The sequence below is a fragment of the Cimex lectularius genome, unplaced genomic scaffold (assembly GCF_000648675.2).
Source record: "Cimex lectularius strain Harlan isolate CLEC.00 unplaced genomic scaffold, Clec_2.1 scaffold183, whole genome shotgun sequence".
Taxonomy (NCBI): domain Eukaryota; kingdom Metazoa; phylum Arthropoda; class Insecta; order Hemiptera; family Cimicidae; genus Cimex; species Cimex lectularius.
In genome coordinates, this window is record NW_019392802.1 from 420,887 (window position 1) to 445,637 (window position 24,751).

Consider the following 24,751-nt stretch of genomic DNA (forward strand, 5'->3'; position numbering starts at 1 on the left):
AAAAATTTAATTTTAATGGTTTGGTAGGAAATTGATACAAACACCGGAATATCCTTTTTTGATATAATAAATTTAACTAATAATTTATTACACGGTTTTGCTCGTAACATTTAACTAACAATTTATTTCATGGTTTTGCTCATAAAATTTAACTAACAATTTATTTCATGGTTTTGCTCATAAAATTTAACTAACAATTTATTTCATGGTTTTGCTCATAATATTACACAGTTTTCGTCGAGTAGCGCCAGAACAGGACACTCATATTTTTTGTAGTTTATTTCAAACTATGTATATGTAATTTTGTCGTTACATTAATTACAAAATTCCTATTTTAGTATAAAGCAAATTAAACGATATCAAAAATTCATAAGTTTTTATAAAAATTATTTTTTAGTGTTTAGAGTTTTTATTAATATTATTTAATTATGATGGTTAGGAAGAAAATTTATCAAAACACCGGAATAACTTTAATTAAAAGAAGTAAATTTAACTAGGAATTTATTGCATGGCTGTGCTCATAAAATTTAACATATTTTTTGTAGTTTATTTCAAACTATGTATATGTAATTTTGTCGTTATATTAATTAAACATTCCTATTTTAATGTAAACCAAATTAAACGATATCAAAAATTCATAAGTTTTTATAAAAATTATTTATGTATGATGGTTAAGCAGAAAATTTATCAAAACACCGAAATAACTTTATTTAAAACAATTAAGTTTAACAAGCAATTTATTATATGGTTGTGCTCATAAAATTTAACTAACAATGTATTACATGAGTTTCCTCAAACTAATGCATTAAGAACAAAAGAGGCGTTGCGATTGTGATACCGATTTGAGACACACGCTGTGTGACTACGTGGCGTGCGCTTGACGTCGCATAGATGTGCACACCCTACCAACACTTGACAAGGCGTCGGATAGCGTCGCGTAGCGTTGCATCGAGTAATTATGTTCCCAGCTTTAGACTTTTTTTATCTTCAATTCAAATCTGTTCTGGGAATGCCTACAATATTCCAAAATCTTGGGAAAACACCACTAAAGTAACCCTGATGTGGGTACGCTACACAAAGGGATTGAAGGGAACGAACAGGGCTTCGAGCAAATAACAAAAGTAAGTGCTCCTCTCTGACCCTTATATTTGATAGGATTATAACCTTATATCGTCACACCCACAAGTATGCCGAAAACGAAATTGAACAGATGTAAAAAGAAATGAATTCCCATTAAATGCATTCACAAGTGTAAAACAAAATACTGATAACATTTTAACCAGGACAATAAAAATCGTCCTCTCTCTCAGCAGATAGGAATTGAAAAAATGATAAGCCTCTGCACTGGCTGAATTGAAACTTGCCGACTCTTCCATGAATCAGTGAAGACATCGAAACATAACTTAGGTGATTGTGAAGCGTTAGACCGAAAACGGCTCAACCATTTCTGATAGGGAACATTTACGACGAGGTAAATAAGGGAAGAGGCACCGAGGAAAGTGCACTTTTATAATATATAAAGCAGGGTAAATTTAACCACAAATTTATTAGATCGCAGTGGAAGCATGACACCGCAGTCATAATGACCCAGAAAAAAGAAAGATTAATAAATTTAAAAAAAAAGTATTTATGGGGAAAACAATAATTAATTAGTTAATTAAGGTTTTGGTTGAAATTAAAAAGTTAGTGTCACGAGCTGGATTCGAACCCACGACGACGTTAGGCTCAATGCGCCGCTGCACTAATTTAGTGGTTAGTGCAGCGGCATATTGAGCCGAAAGTCGTGGGTTCGAAGGTTTGAATTCCGCTCGTGACATTAATTTTTCATCTCAATCGAAATCTTTAGCTAAAAAGAATAATTAATTGGTGTACTGAATACCAAAAAACAGAAATATAGCTAACAGCTAAAATATGGCAAAAAGAGTGAAAATTCGAAAGGTACATCACCATAGATCAAGGGGTTAGAACAGCGGCGTATTGAGCCGAAGGTCGTGTGTTCGAATCCCGCTCGTAACTTTTTCATTTCTAGACAATTAATTAAGGTTTTTAGTTGAGATGAAAAAAAGCTAATGGCACGAGAGGGATTCGAACCCACGACCTTCGGCTAGATACGCCGCTACTCTACCACTTGAGCTATCGTGACCTCGATCCTCTCGGAGATCACCTCCCCATCTCAACCCCACCTTATGAGTTTTCCCTCCTTTTGCCATTTTTCAAATGTCGCGTAATCGGTTTAGATTCTCGACGACAATTGAAATGGCGACGGAGAGCTTTAGTGAAGTGTACTGTGCCATTAGCTTTTTTTCATCTCAACTAAAAACATTAATTAATTGTCTTGAATTAATTGGTCAAGCGGACCACGAAAATAGGAATTAAGTATTTAAAAATGAAGTACACTTCACTAAAGCTCTCCGTCGCAATTTCAATTGTCGTCGAGAATCCAAACCGATTACACGACATTTGAAAAATGGCAAAAAGCGGGAAAACACATAAGGTGGAGTTGGGATGGGAAGTTAGTGTCCGAGTGGATCGAAGTCACGATAGCTCAAGCAGTAGACCAGCGGGGTATTTAGCCGAAGATCGTTGGTTCGAATCCCTCTCGTGCCATTAGCTTTTTTTCATCTCAACTAAAAACCTTAATTAATTGTCTTGAATTAATTTGTCAAGCGGACCACGAAAATAGTGAATTTTTCATTTCTACCAAAACCTTGCATAAAAATGTTAACTAATTGAGAGAAGTCATTTTGTCAATCAGACCACTGAATATAATGGATTTAATAAATAATTAATATATAATTAATAGAATTGTTTGACGACTCAAGGAAAAATATATTTTATAAAAATCAGTGAACCTAAATGGATTTTTTAAAGAAATTAAAATAGATATTAAACGTGTGATATTAGAGAAAAACCTAATATTATTAGGCGGCATCTAACATGTATAATCCCCCTTTCCGTTTATCGCCTATAAATTAGAACACGGAAATAAACCTTCTCGAAGTACCAATAAAATGTTGATATTTATCTACCCAGTTAAACACCATATGTCGCTTATCTAGCACAGGCTGAAAAGTAATTAGTCCTCAATCTTTGATTTTTTTTCAACGACCTGCTGTACTACGTAGAGAAAATAAAAATAGTTCCAATTAGACCTAAACCTCTTTTCAGTACTCCTGTAGAAAATGGACTCGTCGGGCATGGTTGACAAGCGGGAAAAAGTTATTTCAAGAAAGGCCTAGAGTATTTTTAAAAGCTTTTAAGAGTTTTGTGGAAGACTCTTTGCCCGAAGAGCACAAATGAATGAAAATGTACCTTGATTGAACGTAAAGAAAATAACACTAACGGAACAGCATTAGTGAGACTGTATGCAATAGTTGACTGTCATCTAGACGTCACGATCATTAAATAAAGAAGAGTTAAATGGAAAACTGCCTGGATAGAAGTATTGAGATCAACTAGGTAAACGTGGGAGTAATAGAACGAATGTTTGCTACTCTAAACCTGCCAAGCGTAACGAAACATTTCATGGAATACTACCAAACACAATGTGTTAAAGTTAGGAAGACTCGTTTGTTGTAAAGAAAGCTAGCTCAGACAAAATTGACCGGAGCCTTAATTGCAGGTTATAGTCATACGGTTATTATTAGTGTCTGTTTAGATCGTTTGTCTAATAGTGAGATTGAGAATTTTGTGTTTTGTTTTGAATTTGAGCGCCTCGATCTGTTTACTGACTCTCTGATGTACTACATCCATATCCTAACATCGATATCCACTCGTTTGTACCTCAGGTTATCAAATACAGAATATAAACAAAAGTTAAAACACCTATACAAACATAGATTTCTGGTCACATTCACTCCCCCAGAGTACTCGATCATCCAAGGGGCGAGGTTAAACCCACTCCATTCTCGCTAATAACTTACTTTTACTCTCCTGACGTCACACACTCACCCCAAAGTACTCGATATTCCTCGGAGCGGTATATATAAGAAATTTTCAATTGAACATGTTTTTATTAGGAATATAGATTATATTTAAGTAGGAAGCAATCGTTTTTCGTAAAATCAGCTGGTTTTTTAGCAAATGTTCTAAATTTTAAATTATGCCGTATTTCAACGATTTTTTCGAAGTGGTTTTGTTATATAATGTAAAGCAAAAAATTGCCATTTTTACAGTACAGTTTTCTGAAAGTATTTTTGGTCTATTATAATGAGTTTGGGATCTGGTTTCTGGTCCGGTAGGGAAAAAAGACTCCGGGAATACTTGCTTAGCTTTCGGCCTTTACAAGACCATCATCAGCGCTTAAATAAATATTACAACATTATATTATTTCATTAATTAGAATTTTTTTTAATTTACGGCATTTTATTTCTCATATTAACATTACAGAATTACGAATAAAACCGACAACATCGACTACGAGGTCTCGAAGCACATGAGGTTGGTTAAGTTGGAAAAAAAACGACCGATTTACTATTGAAATTGTTGGTGTGATCTAGTTCTACATCAATTATAGGAAAAACAGAAAAAAATTTGTGATTTCAACTTAACCAACCTCAGGTGCTACGAGACCCAGACGACATCGACTACGAGGTCTCGAAGCACACGAGGTTGGTAAAGTTGGAAAAAAAAAACGACTGATTTACTATTGAAATTTTTGGTGTAATCTAGATCTACATCAATTATAGGAAAAACAGAAAAGATTTGTTTTCATTTCAACTTAACCAACCTCATGTGCTACGAGACCCAGACGACATCGACTACGAGGTCTCGAAGCACACGAGGTTGGTAAAGTTCGAAAAAAAAACGACTGATTTACTATTGAAATTTTTGGTGTAATCTAGATCTACATCAATTATAGGAAAAACAGAAAAGATTTGTTTTGATTTCAACTTAACCAACCTCATGTGCTACGAGACCCAGACGACATCGACTACGAGGTTGGTAAAGTTCGAAAAAAAAAACGACTGATTTACTATTGAAATTTTTGGTGTAATCTAGATCTACATCAATTATAGGAAAAACAGAAAAAAAATTGTGATTTCAAGTTAACCAACCTCATGTGCTACAAGACCCCCGACGACATCGACTACGAGGTCTCGAAGCACATGAGGTTGGTTAAGTAGGGAAAAAATAATGACCGATTTACTATTGAAATTGTTGGTCTAATCTAGTTCTACATCAATTATAGGAAAAATAGAAAAAAAATTGTGATTTCAACTTAACCAACACCATATGCTACGAGACCCCGACGACATCGACTACGAGGTCTCGAAGGACGTGAGGTTGGTAAAGTTGGGGAAAAACGACCTAGTAGTCGATTCGTCGGGGTCTTGAAGCTCGTGAGGTTGGTTAAGTTGAAATCAAGACAACGTTTTGTCTGTTTTTCTTATAATTGACGTAGAACAAGATTAGACCAACAATTTCAATAGTAAATAGGTCGTTTATTTTTCCAACTTAACCCCTACGAGGTCTCGAAGCACATGAGGTTGGTCAAGTTGGAAAAAAAACGACCTATTTCCTATTGAAATTTTTGGTATAATCTTGTTCTACATCAATTATAGGAAAACAGAAAAAATACTTGTCTTGATTTCAACTTCACCAACCTCATGTTCTTCGAGACCTCATAGACGATGTCGGGTTTTTTTCGTAATTCTGTAATGTCAATGTGAGAAATAGGATGCTGTAAGTTAAAACAAACCAAAAAACTTGTAATTAATGAAGTAATATAATGTTGTAATATTTATTCAGGCCCCGTTGATGATCTTATAAAGGCCGAAAGTTAGGCAAGTGATCAGATTCTACTTCTTTCTCTTCATGACCAGATCCCAAACACAACATTAATCGTTGTGGTCGATTCTTCTTCATCCATTATAATAAATTTTTAGATCATTTTTCTTGGTATAGTACTAATTCGGACAGATTTTGTAAAAATAGGGAAATCGTTCATTTTTAGCAAGAACCTGAATTTTTAACAAACGTTTACACCCATTCATTATATACAAGCAAAATGAAGTTCCCAGCTTCTGGGTGTTTTTTTAAATTACTCGTATTGATTGTTTAATTATTTTTGCTCTTTAAAATGAGAAAAGTAATAGCTTCATTGTGGCGACAAGAACAAACAAAAAAAATGCGTTTAGACACATTCATAGGGATGTATACCATAAATCTAGAGAGTTTTTATACATCGTTGTTTTCTTTTTTTTAAACAGTCTTGAAATAAGACTCAGACACGTGGCTTTTCCCATCATGCATAACTCATTCGTCACACAAATCATAATACATGATGATGTCGCGCCCGAATTATAGATAAATACGGCCGCGCAATTCCACGTAGCTAAAGTGGAAAGGAGACAGACATTGTTATGCATCATTAATGCTTAATAGTAAGTTCGAACGACGCGCATGTCATAAATAATTATGTAAGCTAAATACATACTGCAATTACTCCAAACTTTAATTATAACAGTTTTGGTTAGTATTTGCTTAAGATGCCTGAGTGATTATTTGCTAATTAGTCTGTGGTTAGAGAAGTTAAAGGAAGAAAAGTATGCAAAAAATAAAACAGAAGGAAAAGTTATTGGTATTAATGATTATATTAACCTTCTTGGATAAGAATTTTATATAAATTGTTCAAATGTAAAGAGCTAAAAATTCGAATCACTGTTGAGATATTTGGTTGATTAAACATTTTCTGCCTGGAGCGCATGCAGTCCACGGTGTTTATGGAGCAGTTGGTGGTTCGGAGAGGCGGCAAAGATGACTAATCTTAATTACCAGCCTGCACCTTGGCTCATCTGCTAATTGTGGATGGGCCAGATACAATTATTTCGACTCCCCGAAGCCGTCATCAATCATCGCAGCCTCGAGGCTATGCCCCCCCTCACCGCATTGATTAGCTCAGATGAGTAGTGCCGAGCTTGTTGCGGAGGGTTATGGAGCTCGTCATACAGGCCGCAAACCGCTATTAGTATAAACTTAATTCAGCCGGGTCGACACGATTAAACATGCAAATTTCCTTGTCGAGCCGAGCAATTATCTGATTCTCCGATATACCTATTTTCTTCAGAACGTTTTTAAATATTTCCTAAAGTCGTCGGAGAATCTCTTTACTTTCGATATTACGATATTACTACGATACTTTTATATCAATTTATGTTTTAGTGGTCAATTGACTAAGTTACGTCTTTCAATTAATTATTCTTTTTATATAAGGTTTTGGTTGAAATAAGAAAGTCAGTGTCATGAGCGGGATTCGAACTCAAGACCTTAGGTTCAATACGCCGCGGCTCTACCACTTGAGCTATCGTGACTTCGATCCACTCGGGCAACCTCCCATCTCAGAGGTAAAATTCAAAAGGTGGGTTTGAGATGGGAAGTTGGTGTCCATGAGGATTGAAGTGACGATGTTCAAGTGGTAGAGCAGCGGCGTGTTTAGCCAAAAAGGTCGTGGGTTCGAATACCGCTCGTTACACTAGTTTTTTCATTTCAACAAATAGCTTAAGATTAATTAATTGCAATCCGTCTTTATGTTAATAATGTACATTAATAAACTTAAAAATACCACTTACATATATAATTTCCACCAACCTCAGATACTAACGTAGAAAAATTTATTGATTTTATGAAATTTCTACAAAGCTTTCACAAGCAATAAGTCATTCCAATTTTACGGAGTTTTACTGTTTATTTACTTACCATCATAGGTAAATGTGGTTTTGATGTTGACAATAAAATATATTTATGTACCTAGAATATATTAAGAGTGAATGTATTTATTAGCGCGAGTGTGTAACGTGGGAGCGTCGACGTATATTTAGTATTCCACCACCCTAATTAAGAGAACGGTAGATAATAGGAATGAATGTGCGAGAATAAGAATGGGTTCAGATCTAGGAAGTGCATGCGTTGTGTGTTGAATTGACCTAGGTGTTGACACCACCCGGAGCTCAACCACGGTGGCTAGACGATAAAACCGAGGCCTGCCAACACCAGAGGTTGGGAATTCTTCAGGCCTGCAGGAAAGTTATTGACTTAAAAAACTGGAATTACAGGTGGACTGCGAGAAGGGATATATGTACACCACTAAATATGAACATAGACGGGAGCAGGTTTGAGCCTATCGAAATCCAAACTCAAAAACATATTTGAAAGAGTACTAGGATGGTGTTGACGTATAACATTGATTTTTACTTATTATTTAGAGATGGTGAGATGCGTAATGTTAGTGAAGTATACGTCATTTTGCTTATTTCTTCTATTAGGTTTCTTGGTCCGATTGACGAAATAAATTATTTTCAATTAATTAATATTTAATTAAAGTTTTGGTTGTGGTAGAAAAGTCAGTGTCACGAGCGGGATTCAATAAGCCGCCGCTCTACCACTTGAGCTATCGTGACCTTGATCCACTCGGACACTAACTTCCCATCTCAACCCCACCTTTTGAACTTTCCCTCCTTTTTGCCATTTTTCAAATGTGTAAACTATTTGATTCTCGGTGACAAATGAAATGGCCGTGAAGGTATACTTCATTTTAACTTATTAAATTCACTAGTTTTCCTGGTCCGCTTGACCAATTAATATGTTTCAATTAATTAAGGTTTTTAGTTGAAATAACACATAAAAAAAGAAACATGATTGATCATAATCCAATTTTTAATTAAACTATACCCAGATGAATGATTTTGATATTTTATTTAAATTTGGTTATAAATCTTTAAGGTATTAGTTGAGATATAAAAGTCTCACGAGGGGGATTCGAACTCACGACGCCGCTCTCTACCACTTGAACTATCGTGACTTCAATCCAGTGGCAACGGGGGGCTGTTAGTAAAGTTATACGCCATTTTACTTACTAAATCCATTAGATTTCGTGGTCCGATTGACCAAATAACATCTTTCAATTAATGGAAAAAGACAGGCACGAGCGGGACTCGAACCCACGACCTTTCGCTCAATACGCCGCCGCTCTAACCACTTGAGCTCTCGTGACTTCGATCTACTCGGACATCAAATCTCCATGTCAACCTACAACCGTTCGAATTTTACCGCTTTTTGCCATTTTCAAATGTGTAATCGGGATTCGATTCTCAGCAACTTATGGAGTGTCCACGGGAGCTGTTAGAGAAGAGATACTTCTTTTTCTTATTAAACATCAATCCATTTTCGTTTTAGTGGTGAATTGGCCAAGTTACCTCTTTCAATTAAATATTCTTTTTATATAAGGTTTTGGTCAAAATAAAAAGATCCTAGAGGATCAAAGCCACCATAGCTTAAGTGGTAGAGCCGCGGAGTATTTAGCCGAAGGTCTTGGATTCTAATCCCGCTCGTGACACTAACTTTTTTATCTCAACTAAAAACCTTACATAAAAAATAATACTTTTTTTTTATCTTTTCTTAGTTTTGTACAATCACAAATAGGTATAAATACTCTAAACAAAAATAATTTATGAATCTAACTTCAAACGTGCATTTCATAGACAGTATAAATTTACACTAAGTTATAGTGACTATAAGCAGTATTCGGACATAAGAGAGAAGTGTAAATTCTTAACAAACAAGTCCATTCTGACTATATCAATAATTAAATAGATAGTTAAATTAAAAATATAGATAATAAATAATATAAAAATATAATAATATATATTTATTAAACACATTTCTCTCGTCCGATAACTTCAAAATAGCTTTCAAAAATTATAAAACAATCCAAACACTTTTTCCATAATTAAAAAGCCCACACCAATAACCAATAAATCTGACGTAATCTACAAGATCAACTGTTTAAACTGTCCGGCAACTTACATCGGTCTTACATCCCAATATCTCGACAAAAGAGTAAAGCAACATATCTATGATTGCAAAAAACCCAAGCAAAATCCTACAGCACTCGCTACCCACCATTTTGAACACCAATACAATTTCGACTTCAAAAATCCAAAAATATTACATACAGAACAAAACAAACATAAACGTAATTTCTTAGAAATGGTTTATATCAACAGAGATAAACACAGTATCAATTACAGAACAGATACATGTAAACTCAGTCGCAGATACGCCAATATCATTAATCACATTCAATACAGATAACATACCTATATCATCACATTACATTCCACACATCAAATATATTTCATAGTCTAATTGTCCAACAATTCAGCTTTTCTTTTCCTATTTATCCCTTTCTATATAATCCTGAAAGGATAATCTGACCGAACCATTACCAACACATTGTTTCCCTTCGTCGGCTCTTTACACCTCAAAAAAGCAGACGCCTTATACAAAAATGTCTTTTCTATACCGACATCCTTCCCCACCCCTTCAAAATTCCACGTATATAAACATAAAACAGCAAAATCTCACTGGCACTCTCAACACGACACGCAAGACAAGACACAATTACACAGAAGACAAACACTTTGAGTGAGTAGAAACTTTGATTGAATATATAATATATTTTGCATTGTATAAATTCACTTTTCCACATCCTAAATGTATTTGTTAATTGTAAACAATGTTTGTAAATCCCAGGCCCTGAAGAATAAAGATCGAAACGTTGGCACGATAAAGAAAATGTTTTTCCGAAACCTATATCACACCAGACCGCATCTCACGATTTCTGAATAATTAAAAATATAATTAGTTTCAATAATTAATAAAGTCAATTGTGATTATTAAAGACAAACACAACCGTGAAACAAACCCTCACAGGAAACAAACATGACACCACATGATTGTGAGTATGAAATATTTGAAGATATGATGTACGTAGAGATCATTAGACGGGTGAAAAAAAAAAACTAAATGCTGGGTTCACCGAGCTTTCGGCTTTTTATAGTGCCATCATCAGGGCCTATTTTATTACAAATTCAAATAAATACAAATTAACATACAATTAACGTAATTAATGTTTGTTAATTGTATGTTACTTTGTATTTATTTGAATTTGTAATAAAATAGGCCTGATTATGGCACTATAAGATGCCGAAAGTTCGACGAAACCAGCATTTAGTCTTTTTTTCTCCCCTCTAATGAGCGCTACGAAGATTAGGACCCTACATGAAATATTTGGTCCAAAATTTATATTATATTTAAATCTGTATTCTATAAGTATTTTTTCCCAAACAACGTATGTTTTGTAGTTCGCTGAAGATGACCCGAATAAATGCCGAAACGTCGGCAAAAATTATCTGAATTCAGAGGAAGTGGGTGCGGTGAGTGCAAGTCTCTTCAACAACGTGAATGTAGACATGTAAATTTTCCGTCATACAGTCCTCCACTTTTTTCTCCAGTCTTTGATAAACTGAAGATATTGTTGAATAAAATTTCAAAAAATAAATAAATGAAATGTGTGTTTTTATACGGCGGTACGCGCTGTGCGTTGTAAATTTGTCATAGTAAATGTACTTAATTTTTTTTAAAGCCTTAGTCTGTTTTATTGATAATGAATTATCACTTTTACAATTCATAAGTCCCGTCGGTAGTTATCGCTATGGGGTCTGTACGATAATCGCAATTTCATTTTTCCCTACGCTCATAATTGCGTGTTTGCTCAACATAATTCCTCTCGTTTCTACCAGCAGTCCGTTTGCACACTTACCTTATCGAACCTGAATGTATGAAAAAACGAAAACAAACAAGCATATATCAAGGCTTGTAATGTTTTAGCTTTCTGCTTTTATTAGATGCTTTCTCCAATTTCATTTAAATTTCAAATGAGCTCATTAGCTAGATTTTCCACGTTTATCAATGTTAGAAAAAAAAACCTTCCCGACTTCGTAAAAAATGTATATTGTTATTTATTTCATGAAAGGATGACCCGTAAACTTTTTTACAATCCTTTTAGTAAGCGATTAGGGGAGAGTGGGCTAGACTGAACCCTGGGAGAAATCCAGGCCCAGCCATCCTATATCTTAAGTGATATGCACTTGGCTCAGTAAAAAAAAGAAGGCTGAGTTAAAAGCCTTAAAAATAGATAAGAAAACGCGCACATGTCTGTGTTAATATATTTGACGGAACAACTGCGCCTTTTTGTACATTATCAGAAACATCGATAAGTATATTTATCAAACAAAAGGTTGTTCTTAAAATACTAGCTAGAAATATCATAATCGTTGCATTTGATTAGTTTCGACTTATTTACCAACTAACTACTTTTTAAAGTTAAATAGAAAGAAAATTAAAAATTATTGTATTATACAGATTGAAAATATTTTCATCTTTCTATATTCAGCTTGGACTTTACTTTTATTGGTCGTGAACAAAATGAAGAGTGAGAGAAAATAAAGGAGGTTCTACTGACCAGAGTATTATCTAAATTTAACTATTTAATGTTTACTTACTTTTTCGTCTTAATTTGAAAACTTGCTGGTAAGCACAAGATGGTTACATTGAAACTTGAGGAGAAAGCTTAACAAAAAAGCACGTCGTATTGGATCTTCTTGAGGTTATTTTACAGGTGAATAAAGAACATCACTATTGGGTTTCACCAAGCTTTTGGCGATTGGCAACACATGCGACGGAAAGTGGTCATTTCTTCATGTTGGACTCCTCTGGGATCCTGGGCAGAGAGTTGAACTTGGAGAGACGACTACTTTTGGAAAAAGTCTTTGTTCATGTTACGAAAAACACTTGTAATTTACAAATGGATCGACTGGGCTCCATCATGGCATATTCGGAAATCCTGCAACTGTTCATGAATCGAAATAAAGGGCAAAGTGACGTCGGTGTGTATAATCACACCGGGAATGATAACAGGGATTTTCTCTTACCATGGTATAACCGACCGATGTGTGTTCTCAATTTTCTTCAAATCCTTGTACATAGTTGTATATAGTTAAATTAAAATTTTAAGTTAAAAAACAGTAAAAAAGTTGTATATATATAATGTATCTGTGATAAAGAAATACATTTACCTGAGATTTAGTGTTAACTTATGAAAAACTGAAACCAAAGGATGACCGATGAGGGTCACTCGACTTTAAGCAAGACCGTTTTTGTTTTTTAGTATATAGATTCATTTTCACCTTCACTTCAAAAAAACAACAAACATGTGCAATAAATTGAATTTTCCTAACAACTGGGTTAAGTACGTAATTGTATTGTTATAATGTATTTATATAAGATGTGTTATGTAACTCTGTTCGTTGGCCTGATGATGGCGGAACATTCGCCGAAAGCTTGGTGAAAACCAATAGTGATGTTGTTTATTTGCCTGTAAGATGACCTCAAGAAGATCCAATACAACATCAGTTTAAACTACGTAGGTCGATCAACGTCAACTAGGAAAAAGCATGTGGCATAAGCGTCATTAACTAGAACTGACGTAGCGTTAATCTAGCCGATATTCGTCCAAAAACCGATCTTGCAGGCGGTTGCACGTACTCAGTACTGCGCAGGCGCCAAATTTATGTTGTGAATCGTATTCAGCGCAAATATTTGTAGATGTGGATTCGATTTATTATAAAAGAAAAAGTTTGATTGCTCAGAAAGCTCACTTGAATGTATTGCATGCGTGTCCTGTTGTGCCTGGTTATTCTATCATCGTGAACATATTTTCTGGCCTTTTTGAACGTTTGCATTTGTGGTAGTTTTATGCGAGTGTCATGTTACTGAATGGACAAAAGGGGTGATAACAAAGATGATTGCGAACATTTCTTACGGAATCGGTTACGCAAGGATAACTCGACAGGTATATTACGAGAAAATATCGCGGGAGTGCTTCAGTGGGACACGTGGACCAGTGAAATGAAGACAGGCCTTTTGCTTGTGGTTTTCATTGTTCATGCCTCGGGTGAAAACGCCGGTGAAAAAGATAAACGCAGTCTGTCCGATTTCGTCGACTCGAGTGGGTACTACGGCGCCAGAACTATCACTTTTATTAAAGAGATACCGCAGCCGTATCCTGTAGCTGTCGAGAAGAAGGTTCCGTACCCGGTGCATGTTCCAGTCGATAGACCTATAGCTGTTCACGTACCTCGGCCGTACCCGGTAACCGTGGAAAAACAAGTTCCCTATCCCGTCAAGGTACCCGTACCGCGGCCTTATCCAGTCGAAAAGACGGTCCACGTCCCGGTAAAGGTTCACGTCGATGTTCCAAGACCATTTCCCGTTATCAAACCTGTTCCGGTTTACATCGAAAAAAAAGTGCCTGTACCTTTCGTAAAGCACGTACCTGTCCCGGTCAAAATTCCCTACGATGTGCCTAAGCCGTACCACGTATCCGTCCCAGTGGAGAAGAAGGTCCCGTATTACGTCGAGAAACCTGTGCCATACGGCGTTCAAGAACCCATCGATAAGCCTTACAAAGTCATCGTCCCAAAGCCGTACCCAGTTACTATCGAAAAGCCTTACCCGGTGAACATCGTGAAAAAAGTCCCCTATGAAGTTAAAGTGCCTCAATACGTCCAAGTGCCTGTTCCAGTGTATGTAAAAAAGCACGTTCCCGTCCACGTCCCAGTGCACAAAAAACATTATTAATAAAATGGTACATCATGGTATACATTAACCATATACATCAAATTATATAACTATATAAATTAAATTGTGATAAAATAATCAAATATATTTTTTGGAAGTACAATTTAGTATATAATTTTTTTTACCAAAACCTCTGAAAATCTGCTTTAAACAAAATCGTGACATAGTTCGACTTCTCTTATTTCCATAATTTTTAAATATAATTTGTTATTGTAGATTAAAGCAGTACATTCAGTAAGATATCCTAACGTCGAACAATTCTTTCTTTCTTCCTTTTTTTCTTTTTTTATGTTGTATGTACACTAGCCTATGGAGAAAAGGGTGATTGACTGACCAGTGTTTGAGAGCATGCTTTTCTGATTAAAAAAGTAAACAGTGGCCTTTGGATTTAAAAAAAATTATTTATTATTTACTTTTTTTGTTTACCTAATACAGTTGTTTTAATTACAAAAGTAAAAACATGCATTAGTGCAGGTAAATCGTATGTAAATTGAAATAATTGCATGCAAATCGTTGTGGTGAATTGAAGAATATCCCTGTAATTATTATTTAACTTAATAATGTTCATGCAAAACAAGCTAAATAAATAATTCTAATAAATAACTTCTTCTTTTTTACGGCTAGGGCCACCCTCGACCATGCTTTTGATATGTAGGAGCTTTTCTGCCGATCGGAAAACCGTCTCTGCTATTTCTTTTGGATTATGTTTTTATTGAATTTTTAGCGTCAAAGGACAGGATCGCGGTGGACAGATGTGGTTGTTTAGCGGGTATCCTAAGCATATTAATTATTTATTAGCTATACAAACATTTTAAAAAAGATAAAGGAATGTAATGAATAAATAATTATTTGGAGATCGTGAGGTGCGGTCTGGTGTGACGTTGGTCTTAGAAAATCATTTTTTTATCGTCCCAACGTTTCGATCTTTATTGACATCATCTTCAGAGCTCAATAAAGATCGAAACTAATTATTCAGAAATCGTGAGATGCGGTCTGGTGTGATGTAGGTTTCAAAAAAACATTTTCTTTATCGTGCCAAAGTTTCGATCTTTCTTGAGATCATCTTCAGGGCTCAATAAAGATCGAAACTAATTATTCAAAAATCGTGAGATGCGGTCTGGTGTGATGTAGGTTTCAGACAAATATTTTCTTTATCGTGCCAACGTTTCGATCTTTATTGAGATGTATTATTTTTTATCCTACATGTATTTGTTAAATGTAAACAATGTTTGTAAATCCCAGGCCATGAAGATGATCTCAATAAAGATCGAAACTTTGGCACGATAAAGAAAAGGTTATTCTGAAACCTACATTACACCAGACCGCATCTCACGATTTCTGAATAATTATCGATTAACGGTCACTAACCACCACACAAAGATCGAAAAGTTGGAACGATAAAAAAATTTTTTTTTTCTAAAACCTTCGTCACGCCAGAATGCATCTCACGATCTCCAAATAATCATTAATTAACGTTAACTAAACACCGCACACGTAACGAATAAAACCGAAGATCGTTGGATCGAGTCTCATCGGTGACACATCTTTCTCTTTTCTATATCTTTTTCACCTTAAATTTTGTTGTTTAACAAACCATAAAATGTAAAAATAGTGATAATTAAGTAATTTGTCAAAAAACGAACCAATAAATTTCTATTTAAAATATTGCAAACCAAAACCAAGTTTATGTGTTTTTATTGTAATCAAAATTTATACATTTAAATGTAAGTTCATCTATTTTTCCTTAGATACATTAAAGGTTTTCACAAAACATGTGCTAATTGTGATATTTTGGAACTAACAGCACATATGTAGTTAGCACAGTCTTGAGTCTGTTAACCGGTGTTTGCCATGTGCTTTTTTTTCAAAATCCTTTTAATGTTTACTTTCCACGTGTGTTACTCAAAATTCTGTTCACTTACATTAACTGATATTATTTTTATAGCACATTCAATAGAATGTGCCTTCTTATTAATCAAATTAAAAAACAGCGAAGAATGCCGGTCACGTGTCCAATCATCTACGCATCTCTCACTTTACAAGGAGGTACAAATTTCTCCTGCATTGTTCGACCTGTATGAAGATAATTTTGACGGGCTTTGTCTCAATGAGTTGCGATAGCTATTTAAGCTAAGAAGTGAGGTTTTGCACTTAAACTTCGGCTGTTTGGATTAGAGGGGGTTCTTCGTGTAATTCGCGTTCTATTGAAACTGTATCCCACTTCTTGGCGGAGTGCTGAACCCTGGGTGAGATTCGGTTATTGCATCTCTGATGTTTCACTCTCCCCTGAGTTGCCCTGTTATGGTTTTTGAGTGGCTCAAATTCTCGTCCCTTAATTCGTTACGCAAGGCTCTGGAACTACAGATCATAGAGTTAATTAAGGAGTTTAATTTTTGATTTGTATTGTATAACATTAATAACTTCTTTCAATTAATTTATCTTTATTTAAGGTATTGGTTGAAATGAAAAAGTTAGTGTCACGAGCGCGATTCGAACCCACGACTTTCGGCCCACGATAGCTCAAGTGGTTAGAGCGGCGGCGTATTGATCCGAAGGTCCTGAGTTCGAATCCCGCTCGTGACACTAACTTTTTCATTTCAACCAAAACTTTCCATAAAGATTAATTAATTGATTAAAAATATTGTAATTAAAACAATTTAAAAAAATGTTGAAACTATAAAATAATGTAAATGTTAAAAGACAACATTGTTGAAAATTTATGAAAAAAAATATTATTAAGAACGGTATTAAAATAAAAGAAGTGAAACAAATAATTCACGAACACTCTAGATCAAACTATAGTCTTGAAGAAATAAAAAATTCATTTGTTATTGTCAAGCTTTCGGCCTATATATTTTAAGGTCATCATCAGGAACTTTTTCTTCCTTTCTTTTTTTACGAGGGTTCGCAACAGTAGAGATCAATCACATAAACCCTCGGGGTTTTTAAAAAAAGCTCATTTGTAAGTATGTCGCGTTCAAATGCAGGACCGCTGGATTCGAACCCGGGACCTTTACCTTACAGTGATGAGCGCCTTAACATCAAAACTTTCTATCTTAGGTTAGCTAATCCCTTCTGAGTGCTATACAGTTCGGACTCCAAACATCAGTCATAAAATAATTTGTCCTATTGCCATCCAAAGCTTTAATTGATGCTTTTAAAATTCTTAATTTGGAAGGCCACATGTATGCATAAATCCTATTTTAAATTACATATAAAATTTATTCCTGTTTTTTAATTATATTTTCAAATTTTTCTTCCATAATTTAAACATTTCCCAAAGGCTTGTATGGCTAATATATTTTTTTTTTAGCTAACTTTCTTATTTAAATTGCGATTTTGGGCAAGGCAGTTTATAACCCCGCAATATTTCATTTTTCCTAAAAAAAATTCCTAAAAAAATGCAATCGTACACGCACAACTCTCATTCAAACATTAGCAGAAAACATTCAATGGTACAACAATTTGGGAAAAGGCTTAAATCTCATTATAAATTCCAATAAATTTTAGCAAGCTGAAAAGTGTTCTTCGAAAGAAACACTGGGGACCCAGTAACTCCCAAAACAGTTGTTATTTCTCTTTTCTTTCAATGTATTGCCTAGGCTATAATTATTATTTTACTTTATTGTGTATTTTTTTAGTTTCTGCTTGTTTAACGAACGACCCCTGGCAGATGGATCCAAGATCCATGTCCTTAAATGCTTTGAAATTACAAATGTAATTTTTTTTAATTCATAAAACAATATGATTATTTTCAATTAATCAATCTTTAAGTAAGGTATTGGTCGAGATAAAAAAGTCACGATAACTCGAAGTCACGTTAGTTCAAGTGGTAGAGCAGCGGCGTATTTAGTCGAAGGTCGTGGGTTCGAATCCCGCTCTTGACACTGACTTTTTATCTCGACCAATACCTTACTTAAAGATTGATTAATTGAAAAGAATTTAATTGGTCAATCGGATCTCGAAATCTAATCGAATTATTATTGTTGTTATTATTATTATATTATTACGGTTTACAACTACATAAAAAGAAACATTATTTAATGTTGAGTTTAATTCCTAATTCGTTTAATTTAGTTTCTGTTAATATTATTACGATATTTATTGACACCGTAAATATTTTTGCTCTCTTACTCAGTCAATATAAAGTTATTGTTTTATAATTTAGTGGGGTTCTGAAGAAAACAAGACGCTCAGAACGTACATCCGACCGGTCTATTTCAGAGCTATGGAGTGAAAGAGGGGACTACTATTAGTAGGTGAAATGTAGCAAAGACGTCTTTCATGTGGTAGAGCCGAGTGATGTATGCCCTTCTTCCGTCATCAATTAGCCACAAACCTAGGTAAAACATAAGCTAAACTGGAGATGAAAAATGCCGCTCGGCTATTTTTTAAAGGCAACCCTCTGGAATATTACTGGAGATTTTTTATCTCCAACTTTGCCTTGTACTCCAATTGTAATAGGGCCTAATGAGACCGAAACCCTTTCAGACGGGAAACCCAATTCGTTTCCTACTAAATCATTGATGCTGTCACGTTTGAAACAAGAAACCCCGGCTTCTTAAATGTAATATTATATCTATCATCCAATCTTTCAGAAATGCTTTATCAAAGAAACAACTCATATATGTATATTTACCAACATACCACAACACCCACAGATAATTTTTAGCTGATTACAAGGTATTCCAAAAAATATTTAATTTTTATTTGTTTTTATTGGGCAAAACTTATATGAACATTTTGTTCATTTTCTTAATGTATCGATTTTATTGTAAACAACTATTTCACTAAGGGCATTTTTGTGTTTTTTGTCTTTGGATATTCAGCTAAGTTTCATTTATTCTTCATTTTCTTACGTATGCTTTCGACGCTACTTAAAAATAAAATCGCCCAAATCTCGATTTTTAACAAGTAGGCTTACCTAAACTCAAAAATAATTTCGTTTGACTAACAAAATTGATTAAAATTTATAATACATTTTTGAAAGAAATGCTGGGAAGAAAAAGTTTCTCATGCTATAGGAAAATGTTCACAGGAAATAAATATCATCTTAAGGGTATAAACATAAAAATACTATCAGATAGCCAGACAGCTCTTAAAGTACTTCAAGCCTACGCGAAGAACACAAAACCTATAGTCTGGTGTGTGCAATCTCCAAACTATAAACTGTCCAGATGGGTACATGATGTTCTCTCTGCACTTATTATTAACAATAAATACAATGTAAAAAACTCGTATCAAGTTAGAGAATGGTAATAAATGATGGTGAAATTATGGTCTCTTTTGATGTACAATCATTGTTTACCTCAGTGCCGTTGGGATTGGTGAGTTACACGGTTCAAAAGAGATGGGTTGAGATCACGGAGCACTACCCGGACCTTTCCATAGAACTGTTTATGGAAACATTGGAATTTACAGCAATGAATGGATACTTTAAATTTGAGGATGAGTTGACAAAAGGATGGTGTGGCCATGGGTGGAGTGTTGTCTCCTGTCCTGGCCGACCTGGTTATGACCGACCTTTTGGAGTGGGTTCTGTTACAGTTGCCGTTTGAAGTTAAATTATTATTAAAATATGTCGATGACCTTTTAAGCATTATACCAAGAATTTATGTTCAAGAAATGCTTAGACTGTTAAACTCCTACCATGGCGCCCTAAAGTTTACAGTGGAGGAGGAAAATAATGGTAAACTTCCATACTTGGATTTGGTCATTGAAAGAAGTGATTACAGATTAACGACCAATTGGTACAGAAAGCCCACTAGCAATGATAGGTTCCTGGATTTCAACTCTTCCCATTCTTTCTCTCTAAAGGTGAACTGTGCCAGAAATTTGATCAACCGAGCCTTGGGCTTGAGCGACTCAAAGTATCTGGAACAAAATGTAGCCAAGGTCCAAAAAATGTTAAAAACAAACCACTACCCGGCGGCACTGGTAAATAGGCTCATAAATGAATTTAAAGAAAAATGTGTTCAAGATGCTGCTCTAATGGATAACATTACCCCCAATGCCATGATGAAGGGAAGTGATAAACCAATTTCATTTAGATCAATCACATATGTTCCTAATGTATCCCCGAAAATTAAGAAATTGTTTAAAGATAAGATGGGGGAAATTGGTGTCACGTATAAATTTAACCTTAGATGTTTACATTCAAACCTAAATAAAATAAGAATGTTGTAATTAATATAACGATAAAATTATATATACTTAGTTTGAAATAAACTACAAAAAATGTGAGTGTTCTGTTCTGATGCTACTCGACGAAAATGGTCCATTTTATGAGCCAAAGAATGAAATAAATTATTAGTTAAATCTTATGAGCAAAACCGTGTATTAAATTGTTAGTTAAATTCAATATATATCAACAAATGGTATTCCGGTGTTTTGATCAATTTTCCACCAAACCATTTTTTTTAATTAATAAAAACTAATAAATTTTGATCTCGGTTAATTTGCTTTGTATTAAAATAAGTATGTTGTAATTATTATAACGACAATAATACATGTAGTTTGAATAAAAATATGAGTGTCCCGTGTTTTTGTTTTCGACTGTACTCGATGCTACCGACGAAAATCTGTACAGTGGGGATCGCGTAGCGTAGAGTAGGGTAGCGTTGCGTGGCAGAAGTGTACGGGGGTAATACAATCTTATGGAAAATTGGACTTCGAATTTGCGTTGGGTAAATGTTCCCTGCTTTATGCGCTGTTAGTTTTTGTTGTGTTTGTTTCTATGTTTTCTTCTGGACGCTTTAGTGTTTTTAATTGTGTGAAATCTGAATTTGTTTGCCCAATTATAAGTTTTCCGTCTTTAAGTGTTATTTGTTTGGTTATCTCTATGTTCTCCAATTCGTTGAAATTTCGTCGTTTTGTGCGTTGTACATTAAAGACATGCTTGTTTCTAATGGATTAGGTTCGTCCATCATTAATGCTTTTCTAGGAAAATCATTTTTGAGCAGTTAAGACCTCGATACCAAACCTCTTTGAGAAATTTTGAATTATATTATAGAAATGCAAATTTTCCAGGATAATCATTAACAGAGTTATAATAAACAAAAGTGCACAAGGAAGGAAATCCCAACGCTTAATTAGGAAAAAATGTTTCTCATACAAAACTTACTTAGCTACACAATTACAAAAAATTTAATAAAAAGACGACAGGTAATGGTACGCAAATATCTATTTTAGAAAAGGCCTCATAGGATTGAAACCTGATTAAAATAAAAATTGTTAATATATATATANTTTTTTTCTGTGATGGATTTCAACTCTGCGGGTATATGAACTTTCGGGGAGCCAATGCGTGGTATAATAAAAGCCGGTTCGTAAGTATGACGGATCTTCTAGTCAGTTAGTTACGAGTCACTTGCAAATTAGAGTTGAGTTATTTAATTTAGAGTTAGAGATATTAAATCCATTTACGTTTTCGTCGTAAATCGACCAAGTTACTTATTTCAATCAATTAATCATGCTTTTATGTAAGGTTTTGGGGGAGATAAAAAAGTCAGCGTCACGAGTAGGATTCGAACCCACGACCTTCGCTAAATAAGATGCTCTCTACCACTTGAGCTATAGTGACTTCGATCCTCTCGGACACCAACTCTCCATCTCAGCCTACAACCGTTCGAATTTTCCCTCTTTTTGCCATTTTCAAAAGTCGTGTAATCAGATTAGATTCTCAGCGACTTATGAAGGGGGGCTGTTTCGTGAAGTCATACTTCTTTTACTTTTTAAATCCATTTACGTTTTCGTGGTCAATTGACCAAGTTACTTCTTTCAATCAATTAATTATCCTTTCTATGTAAAGTCTTGGTCGAGATAAAAAAGTCAGCGACACGAGTGGGATGAAAATGACAAAAAGAGGGAAATTTTAAAACTCGAACGGTTGTAAGTTGAGATGGAGAGTTGGTGTCCGAGAGGTTGAAGTCACGATAGCTCAAGTGGTAGAGTAGCGGCGTATTTAGCCGAAGGTTGTGGGTTCGAATCCCTCTCGTGACGCTGACGTTTTTATCTCAACCAAGCCCTTACATAGAAAGAATAATTATCTGATATTAAATTGGAGGTAAATGTTTTAATTTAGCTCTTTATTTAGTATGTAATAAAAATTTTTGTACATACTCCATGGACTGCCAATTATGCATACTACGTGGTTAGTAAGTCACTCAATCATGAAGAACTGGTTAGTTAATAAATGCTAAGGAACTGTTTTGAATATGGCCGGAAAGAAACGTGATCTCTTTTATTTCACCGGGGCTGCTTAATTTTCCAGTATATCTTTTTTACCGCTTGAGTTTAGTGCTTCTGGTAGCGATTTGCATTTAAGTTAGTACTGGAAGAGAGGTCCCGAAGGATTGGTGTTTCGCTATATCCCTCTCGAGACGCTTTTCAACTGATTAACGTTGTCAAATTCTTTTAAATTATTTCTATCTAAAATTTTAGAAAACGTCCTTGTGAAAACCTGAGGGTGGGCGTTAAAAATCGCCTAGACAACAAAATTGAAAATTGAGTTACTTCCCGTTAAATTAGAAGAGGCCTAATTCTTGCTATTAAATAAAATTTGCTTTAATTATTATAACGTGCTATGTTTCCCCGGCATTACAAAAAATATATTTGTTTATATAATATAAAATTTCAACCAACTTGCATGGAGATTCATCGTCCAAGATTGCATTTATATGTCGGCAGAACATAATTTTTTAAGAAGAAAAACTATGGTTATTTCTAGTGCTAATAATTACTCCGACGACGGATCCATTTTCAGAATAGCCGTGACGTGAGAAGTCTATTATTAAAAAGAAAACTTTTCAGAAGGAATAACTTCTTTCCAAAGAATTAGTAATCAGAAAATGAGTTTTGATTGTATCGATTTTTATTGTAATCGTAACCTTGTTTTGTAGTCAGAACTTTCGTTAAATTCACCCGGTGTTTAATATTTGTTTGGCTATTTAAAAACATTGTGAGCAGATTGTTTTTTGCATAGCTAATAAGTTGTATGACTAATTAATAATAATCAATTGTATAATGTAGGGGCGTCGGTGGCCGCAACGGTTTAGGCGTTGACACGGCGCTCATCACTGTAAGGTAAAGGTCCCGGGTTCGAATCCAGCAGCCCTGCATTCGAACCCAACACACAAATGGGATTTTTTTCAAAAACACCGGCACCCTGAGGGTTTATATGACCTATGCTGTTGCGAACTCTCGTAATGAAAAAAATTAGATAAACTATATTGAACAATTAAAATGAAGATATGTAAAATTCGAAGCGACACATTTCGTGTCTTTGGACGTTCGAGAATCTCTTCTAAAATGAAGCTCAAGGAATGCAAAACGGTGAAGCCAGAGAGTTCTACCACGGGAAGAAAGCCACACGTAGAGCCATCGGGGAGATTGGCAAAAGGGTAAAAAGGAAAAAAAATGGTAGTCACTAGGAAGTCAGTGGTTGATACGAGTTCTCGGAAGTCAGTCAGTAGTTGAGTGGAGTTGACACTAGTCAGTTAGTGACGAGTCACTTACAATTTATAGTTTAGTTAGAGAAATCACTGGTAGTTCTTAATAATGAGTTAGAAGTTTGAAGATTTTGAATGCGCAGTCGTTGGTTTCAAAAATTGACACGAGTGGGCTAAAACTTAGATTTTTATAGAGTGAGCGAGCTTTGGCGTGGAGTGTCTGGTATCGGCTTAGATTACTGAAGTGAAGATTTTAAGCAGTTAATCAACTTTTTTTTTAAATGTGACGACTTGGACTATCGGGTTTATCGCTCCAGTGACCTATTTGGAAGGAATAAAACCAAAAACAATCCTGGCGAATGATAGACTCTCCAAGATATCCGTGTGTCCCGTCCCTACTACATGTATATATGGTCATAACGATCTTACAGTCAAAGGTTCATGCAATCCAACTCTGTTCACAGTTGATGAAGAAAAAATGAATGGATTTACATACTTTTGGACAGTCAGGCAGATACTTGACCATACTAACTTGAAACTAGTTTTGTATTGCCTAATGTTCTTAGGAAATGAGTACTGGGACATGAAAGTACAGAAGAAAACGAACAGGGTGAACAAGGAGCAAAAGAAAGAAAACCCCTTTCTCAAACATGGCCAAATCTCGAGGTATATGGTAAGATTTATAAATCTGTCAATACAGAAAGGTGATGGGACTCCTCTTTTTCAGCAGGCAAGATGGGAGTAAAATTGTAAGCTACAAAACCTATCGCTGTTCTCTTCAAACTCATGTAAAGAATATAGCAATGTAGAAAAAGAAATAA

General features: G+C 34.9%; 1 protein-coding gene across 1 annotated transcript; it reads left to right on the forward strand.

The window, feature by feature from the left end:
* The first annotated feature begins 13,617 nt into the window (after window positions 1-13,617).
* On the forward strand, window positions 13,618-14,481 carry LOC106669039 (zinc finger protein 512B-like). The gene has a single exon (XM_014398285.1). The coding sequence runs from the start codon at window positions 13,618-13,620 to the stop codon at window positions 14,479-14,481; it is 864 nt and encodes a 287-aa protein (XP_014253771.1).
* Window positions 14,482-24,751: the final 10,270 nt, after the last annotated feature.

Coding starts and splice junctions, on each gene's coding strand:
- LOC106669039 (XM_014398285.1), top strand. CDS start 13,618: ATGGACAAAAGGGGTGATAACAAAGATGATTGCGAACATTTCTTACGG.